This window comes from Chionomys nivalis, chromosome 3 (genome assembly GCF_950005125.1).
Source record: "Chionomys nivalis chromosome 3, mChiNiv1.1, whole genome shotgun sequence".
Classification (NCBI taxonomy): Eukaryota; Metazoa; Chordata; class Mammalia; order Rodentia; family Cricetidae; genus Chionomys; species Chionomys nivalis.
The window spans coordinates 37,464,927-37,473,901 of record NC_080088.1 but is presented as its reverse complement, the minus strand read 5'-3'; the positions used below and the strand labels follow the sequence as shown (position 1 = coordinate 37,473,901).

General features: G+C 34.2%; 1 protein-coding gene across 1 annotated transcript; it reads left to right on the top strand.

Moving 5' to 3' along the window:
* Positions 1 to 2,520: 2,520 nt before the first annotated feature.
* On the top strand, positions 2,521 to 3,447 carry LOC130871895 (olfactory receptor 5K3-like). Its single transcript, XM_057765591.1, has one exon. It carries the CDS (start codon positions 2,521 to 2,523, stop codon positions 3,445 to 3,447), a length of 927 nt encoding a protein of 308 aa, XP_057621574.1.
* Positions 3,448 to 8,975: the final 5,528 nt, after the last annotated feature.

Here is an 8,975-nt window from a genome sequence, read left to right as displayed (position 1 = left end):
TCTCACTGGGAAGTTTTAAATAGTTTAGAATAGTTCATATTTGTAAGGACTCAAATTCTCTGCAGAACAATACTGATGTCAGTGCTGGGAAATTCTCTCAGGATTTGACAGAAGACTTTAAGTTTCCAGTACAAGGTACATAACTATTACTACCTGTGGGTAGCCTGTGATCTTTGCTTCTTCCATTTCCATGGTTGTGAGATCAAGGTCCATAGGTAATCTTAACTTCTGAGATCTTCACTATAAAGCAAGTAAATACTTTCAGAAGTGACCTTCAGCAATTCAGGTAAGAGAAACATTCTAACTTTTTATCTTAAAAATCAATATTTTTAAATTATTAAATAAATGCTCAATTCCCCTAAATATTGACTCCTTTCTTGACTGTGTAGGCCATCTCAAAATTCAAGATATGTGGAGCCAAGTTGAAGTACAATACTGTAACCCACCTTACTTTATGATTATAAGGTAGAATCCTAAATACACAGGTAAGAGTGCAAATGAATCACTTAAAAAGTTCAGGCATATGTTAAAGTAGTTTCAATAATGATTCAAATGTGTCATGTAAAATATTCTTGAGCAAAGTGTATTTCTATTGCCTTCTTTCAATGTTTTGATTATTGGAAAATGAAGTCATTTTAGCTATAGAATTTCATAACTCAATCTGTCAGTTAACACACTCCAATGAATAAGTAAGTATTGAGAACGACTAGATCCAAAAGCAAAGTGAAATTTAGATTCAAAATTTAAAAAATAAGCTTTTTATTTTAAGTTTTAAAAACATAAGAAATTAATCCTTCTCCATGAGGCTCTAACATGCCATGGCTCACCTTAGAGTGCATAATTTTCTAAAGAAACTGAAAATCAGAAAAATATTAATATTTTAATATTTTAACATTTGCTATCTTTTGATGACATATAAATTTCAAAGATATTTCACTTTTTGCTTGCTACGGAAATATTTCTAAGCCACAAACAGCTATATCCAGAACATACTGTCTCAGAGTTACAACTTCCTTTGTATACTTCAAGAAGTCTGACCACTGACTGAACTAACAAGGGGACGACTTTCTTAGGTAGCACAAGCATGAGGTTGGGAATGGGCTAAAGCTTTGGGGACAAGAGTAGGCTCAAACCTGGCTCCTAAGCATCAGCCACTAGACTGAAGTTGAAGGATGAGAACTAATCCTCCACATTGAGGAAGGAAGTAACCTACTCTTACTATCACAGGCAAAAGATTAACTATCATCCAGGTTCTCTGGCTTGTTAGACTTGCATGCTGCCAGAGACCCTAATGCCAAACACTTCTGAAGCTAGCAAGGGTCCTGGGCTGTAACACCTTCAGGGCATGCCAGGGTCCTGCCTTGTTATTAGGTAGAGAACTATTTCACATAGCTGAAACGGGTTTTCTGTGGATGGAAATGAACTAGTAATTTCTAGTCCCACTATAAAACCTTACTTTTGATTAGAGTATCATCTCAAATCTCTATACAAACAAGCCAGCAACGCCAAGAAGATAAAAAATAAACAACCCTAGAATAAAAACAGTCATTCAACTCATTAAAACAAACACACACACACACACACACACAGATACAGAGAAAGGTGGATGTAGATACATAGTTTTCTGTGGGAGTTTTTCCATTTTTACTTTTCAAAATGTGCTTTTATAATTATTTTTAAAATAAATTCAAAATTGACATTTTTATAAAGAATGAGTGCAATTTCGGGACTCCTGTCCTACTAGAGCAAATGAACACTGCCTTTTCCTGGCCCTGTTCTAGTCTGACTGCCCACCTTGATGTTCCACAAGGTCATCTCAAAATTTAAAGTTCTCTTTAAAAAGTAAAACACAGGGAAAACAGCACAGTTGTAAGACAAGACACCCAGACAGAACTGCAATCAACAACATATGTAGCCTGAAAAAGCAGAGGAGAGATTTAAATATTTCAAAAACTCAATGTGAATAAAGGCACAGACAGATACAGTGTTTATTTTAAAAAGAAGGTCATTTCTTTAACTTTTGGGTAATTCTATTTACAGATACTATAATTCATTATTCCATACTCATCTTTGTGCAATTCATAAACATAAATTTATTATATTGACAAATACTTTGAAAAATATTTCCATTTCATGTTGAATATATTAAAATTTTTCGGTTGAACAAAAACACATTTACAGAAAATTTTGTACTAAATTTATTTTAATGATCTTTAACAAACCATGCATTAAAATTATTTTGGGATAATAAGTCAAACATGTATGCCCTATATTTTTTTAATATCATTACATAAGTACATAAAGAAAAATCTTTTCTAATTTAAAAAAGTTTGGTTTGTTAATAGCAGAAGTATTCCTGCAAAATGTGAGTTAAATTTGGAGATTATACATGACAGCAATGTATGGAAATAAATAATCTTAAAAAGCAAAATTAGCTGCATTACAGAGACAATAGGAGGTGCAAAAAAAAGGAAACATTGTGTTCTCAGCATTGCAATTTATATCTTTGTAATTGCAGAGATGGCTGAGAACAACTACTCGGTGACAACAGAATTCATCCTGGTGGGATTCTCAGATCACCCAGACCTGAAGACCCTCCTCTTCCTCGTTTTTTCTGTCATCTATCTGGTCACCATGATTGGAAATCTCGGGCTGGTGGTCTTGATCTACATGGAACGTCGTCTTCACACACCCATGTACATCTTTCTGGGAAACCTGGCTCTCATGGATTCCTGCTGCTCTTGTGCCATCACTCCCAAGATGCTAGAGAACTTCTTTTCTGTGGACAGAAAGATATCTCTCTATGAATGTATGGTACAGTTCTATTTTCTCTGTCTTGCTGAGACCACAGACTGTTTTCTTCTGGCAGCAATGGCCTATGACCGCTATGTGGCCATATGTAACCCATTGCAGTACCACACCATGATGTCCATGAAGCTCTGCCTTCAGATGACCCTAGGAGCCTACATAGCAGGAAACGTGCATCCTATGGTTGAAGTGGGGCTACTGTTGAGGTTAAAGTTCTGTAGGTCTCATGTAATCAAGCACTTTTTTTGTGATGTCCTTCCATTATATAGAATCTCTTGTACTGATCCACATATCAATGAGCTAATATTATTTATTTTGGCAGGGTCAATTCAAATCTTTACTATTATCATAGTTCTTGTGTCTTATTTTTATATACTTTTCACTATATTCAAAATGAAATCTAAAGAGGGAAGGGGGAAAGCCTTATCAACTTGTGCATCTCACTTTCTTTCTGTATCAATATTCTATGGTTCCCTTCTCTTCATGTACGCTCAACCACATTCAGTTAATGAAGGAGATAAAGATATACCTGTAGCTATTTTCTATACCCTAGTAATTCCTTTATTAAACCCTTTCATTTACAGTCTGAGAAATAAGGAAGTAATAAATGTGATGAAAAGAACCATGAAGAAGAGATGATTCTACAACATGAGAAATAAAGGACCAAATCCATTGGACAGCTGATTTAAAGTTGAACATGCCCTTTTCTAAATGCACCTATAATAAGAAAGTGATCAAATGTAAAGAAAAAATTGACCAATTTATTGAAGCCTAAGAACATTTGAATGCAATTAGCTCATAATAATTAAATTCTGTTAAATTATGCTTGAAATTCTCAGAAATAATTTAAAGAACTGCTGAAGTATTGGAATGTATCTTGGCACATTTTTCAATATATCTTATGAATTTTAGGAATAAAGTTGTTATACTAATTGCCACAATCATTTAATATCATTATCAAGTTTTTCAATTTCAGATCTTAAAATTTCAAGAAAATTTCAAACTGATTTTTAATAAGCAGTTCCATCATGTAAGAAAATTTTCATTGAAGAATTTGATTTTCTATTTTACATTTGTTTTTTGAGAGATTATATTTCAGTGTGTACTCATCCAAAGTATTCTGTAACAAGAATATTTTTATATCGAGTATTAGTCATTTTTCATCTCATGTTTTCTGAACTTACTTAGCATTATACCGTAGCAATTGCTGATAATAAGGCTTTTTAGTTCATGCCAACAAAACAAAAAACCCTACCTTATGATGCTGTATTATGTGCATAGTAAAATTTGATTCTTTAAACACATATACATCTATACTTAAAAATAAGAGCTGGCCTTGGAGTTGGACAATGGCTATCCTTCTCTAAACCCAACCATATTGTTAAAATATAATTCAGAATTTCTGTCTCATGCCAGGAGGCATCTGGTATGGGACAAAAAGAAGATAGATTTTAAGAAAATATTTTACTTTCCTCCATGCCCATTTTGTTTATATCATATCTTTCATTGACTATATGTCTATATGAATGATACTTAAGTTTTTCACAATAAACAGTAGATTTCTGGCACTATCCTTTGAAGCTTCCAGGAAGAAGATAGGGCCCCACAACAACTCCACCTGATTAATATGATGTCATCATGCTGCTAGCACTACTGTGAGACCAGTTTTTGGGTACCAGCTGTGAAAATGGTATACCTTCTTACAGAATTCTGGTCAGAACTCCAAATAAGAACATTTGAAAAAACCATATTGACTGCTCAAAAATCATTTACAACCATACTAAACAGTAATTTTAAAACCTAATCATCACTTTACTTTTGCAGGATCCCAATAAGAGAATATTGCCCCCATGACAGTGGGAAGTATTTCTAGAGGATGATGCCCCCATCCCAAAAAAACTTAGTCCTTAGGGTTGGGAACACTGTTTAGTGGTTGTTGATTATTACTTGTACTAGATAGAGGGTTGGGGTAAAAACTATGTTAGTTCTAAAAAATGATAATAATAGTGGGTAATAGAGTGAATAGTTGTGAGCTATTATTTATGGATAATTTACATTGGTATTGTTTTGTATGTAGATACAAACTCAAATTATATTTGTTATTTTTGTTTACATTATTTGTACACCTATGTAAACGTATTCTGTCAGTTTGTATATATGCATGTTTCTACCTCTGTTTAGGACATTTTATATATTGATACAACTTTTAGGGCATATTTTCATATTACATTATATATTACTCCTACCCCTGATTAACATACTTATAGATTGCTTACATTTTGAGGTCATTGTCCTGATTTGTTTTATATTTATTTACAGATTATTTGATATTCTGACATGAAGTTTTTATCTTTAAGTTATACAGGTATTAAATATTATCAGTCAACAGTTGTTCATGTTTGTTGTACATATATTCAGATCAATTAGGTTCTTTAGATACATAGAGATTATATTCTGTCTAAATAGGTAATCTTCAGCCACTTCAAGGATCTCTAAAACATGGCATTTAAATAACTTAGAGTTCTGCTGACATGAGACATGATTGCTCCTGACAGCACAAATGTATTCCCGAGAGAATGTTGAGCACTGAAGACACTCCATTCAGAGTTTGTTTTCTACTTGGCACCATTGGCCTTTGGGCAAGGAACTGCCCATACCTCAACCACTGACAAAGTACATGGTATCCAGAAATGGATAAGCAGGACATAAGGAAAAAGGTTGTCAAATCTTGCCAAGACTGACAAAGATGGTTCTGAAAAATGTCCTGCCTCTGAAAATGGTCTGTCCACTACGCTAAGCCTTAGCCAATGTTGGTTGTTTCAATGTTGCAAAATGAGATGTTGAGATATTGCTCAGATAGCTAATTGTCTCCATCATATATTGCTCGCCTTGGAAGCTGCTTGATTGTACTGCCTGCCTGCTCAAGTAATATTATCTCTCTTCTCAGGTCTTTGATGAGGTTCAATACTAGATAGTCATAGTTATTGTACTCTTATGATCTAGCCAAGCCATTTCCTATACAAGACTTAGGCTCCTTGGGGTAGAATGTTTATTAAAACATTTAGCATATGTTCCTTGCTTAATATTATTTATGATGCTTGTAATTCTAATTATACTTGATATCTGTTCCAAGTGTATATAGTTTTATATTGGGTTTGGAATTCTCTTATTTAAATAAAAGGGGGAAGTTCTGTGGGAACACATTTTACCCCTTCAGCCAATAGCATTTAAGATACCAGCCCACTTGGGTGTGGTCTCTGATATTGTAAAATGCAGCTGTAAAACATCTGCTCTTTCTTGCTTCCAGCTCCTACTTATAGTTACTAGACTCTAGTCATGTTCATGCAGAGGACTGTTATCTAGGACAGTGATCTGTAAGTTTTCCCTTAAATAAATAACCCTTTTATTTTTCATAATTCTGAACTGGTGTGAGATTATTTTATGACTTCCATCTTCGGTGCAGTAATATATGTAGTGATTCTTCTCACAGGGATTCATTTTGCAAGTTTAATTGCCCACCCTTCAACACAAGAATCAGATTATACCTCTGCAAGATTTGTCTGAAAGAGAATCAATTAAAAAATTGAAATTCCCATTTGAGTGAAAGATTCTCTGGAGAAATAGATAGAGCTGCTCTACTGGACATCGTAGCTTTGAGCCCATATGAAATGCACAAATTAGTTCCACAGAGTATCACACACTTAAATATCATGAATTTCCAATGATGGTAAAAATTTCAATATTAACTATTGAAAATACAGTTTAGAGATCACACAATTCCTTTTTAAGGGCTCAAGGTGGTAAAAGTGAATCTCCCAGACCTTCCTTCCCATGTTTCTTCCCAGCCCACAAATGTAGTGTGGATCTCACATTCAGTGTACCAGCCTAGTCTAGCCAATCCCTTCTGCACACCATAATCTTGTGTGGTCCTCCCTACCTGCCACCACTCTCAGGAACTTTCTTCTCAGTATGCAGTGTGTCAAACATTGGAGAGATTTGAGACAGGGTGAAATTAGATTGGATCATGTACAGCCTTAAACAGCACACTCAGTATCTAAACTTGTTAGAAGCATCACTTATGGGGTCTTCTTAGAAACAGGGTAAGATTATTTTATCTTTCAGGAAATTGATCTAACAATGGATTTATTTGGAAAGGAATTCAAATGAGTCAAACACTGAGAAGTCACATATTGAAAAATGAGAGTGGACCTTGACAAAAGTTGAAGAAAGGATATGAGTACCTACAATGAATAGCTTGTTATAGAAAAGTAAATCAAATGTTGCCATTGCAAAAAAATGAAATGAAGTGTCCTGCCTATTCCTGTCTAAGCCTGCCAATGTTCTATTCCCAGAACAGTGCCCTGAATATTTGAGCTTTCAATAATTCAAAGTGCTTTCAATATAGATTTTTAATTAATATGTAACTGTTTGTAGCAAAACATTATTGGCTTGCTTATCATCATCTAATTTCTGATGAACTTTCTTGACAGAAACTTGGCTCAGACACAGAGCCCAGAGGTACACTCAACATTAACTCTTTGTTTTCAGATTTCAGCAGTAGGAGATGGGTAAAATTCATTTAACCCCAGGCATATAAGAAAAGAATATTCCTGGTTAGAATTCCTGTACCAAGGATGTGTAAGTCTGGAAATATGAAAAATATTCACCTATGGCAGATATGATAATCTTTCTTGTTATAGAAGTTCTGGCTTTATTAAAATTAATAAAAAATAAAGGAATATGTGGAGAGCCAAAAATGTGAGCCTATTCTCCACATATGAAGGACAGAGAGTTTAAACTTATTCAAAGTTGTTAACAACAAGAGTGGTTAAACACTCTGAACTAATATGTGGTTACATGGTATTTTGGACATTAAGATGGCCCATATAGCTGCATCTTCTTCACCCTGACCAAACGTCAGAATTCTAACTTATGTTTGTTCCTTCTGTTGAAATAAGATGTTTTACCCAGGGAATGGCTGCTTTCAGGATACTTGGTCTAGGGTGGGGTCACTGCCTAAACAATAGAATGATTTCTCAAAAAATAATGACTTGAAGTCTCAAGTATTGGTGCAAGTAACTGTTCTGGTTGCCCTTTGTATCATGCTAAGGTAGTCTTTTTTCATCTTTCCCCCCTTTGTATTGGGTTATAAAAGTATATTGAAAATTAAACACAGGCAAACTCAGAAGTCTAAAGTCAGTAGAGAAATTCAGTATTCAATAGTCATTGAGTTGTCCTCCCATTGCTATCCCATGTCTCTGTGTTTCTTTCTTATCTCTGCTCTTCCTACCTAACACTTGTAATCCTCAATCCTCTACCCTGGAGTTTATAAACCAACCATGGATGATCATGGAAGAAGTCATCACAAAATGGACTCACAACACAGTTTTATCATTTTTGCCATTGAATCCTTTTTACTTTTAGGTTCTTAAATGAAGAAACTTGATACTAAATAACTGTGTATAGAAAAGCTTGTATTTAAGTGCATCATCAAGTGGAGGGAGAGGATCTGGATTAGATCCAAAGTGACACTATTTTTTTCTTTTATATTTGATATTATAAAATAGTCACATCTTTTCTCCTTCCCTTTACTCTCTCCAAACACTCTTATATATATATCTCCTTGTACTCGTTTGAATTTATGATATCTTTTAAAATTAATTGTTGTCAGATGCACATAGATGCATACAGATGTATGTATGTGTGTATGCATTCTATGATTGAATACAAACAATTTGATCTATGTAATGTTACCTGTTGGTATGTTTTGAGTACTGATTGCTGGTATTGAATAACATTGGTGTGCTCTTCTTAATCAGAATTATATCCATTGAATGTTTATGATACATCTCTGTATCATAAAGACCTAAGCTGTTGCAATGCAAATTACAAATACCTGTTAATTGAAAAGTATTGACGAGGAAAGGGGGTGAAAGAATTTACCCTTCTGACCATTGACAGTAATATTAGTTTATTTAGTATAACATATGGGTCAACTGACTGGGAGGTAGCAGAAGAAACCTAATTGCATATAGAATAGCATAGAAGAAGATGGTTTCTCCAACTAAAGAAACATTTGTATAGTTAGGGTGGGCCACTTCACATGAAGATTATCTCATAAATTTTCTCATTTAATGAGGTCAGTTCGAAGAAATACAGAGAGGAGA

Coding starts and splice junctions, on each gene's coding strand:
- LOC130871895 (XM_057765591.1), top strand. CDS start 2,521: ATGGCTGAGAACAACTACTCGGTGACAACAGAATTCATCCTGGTGGGA.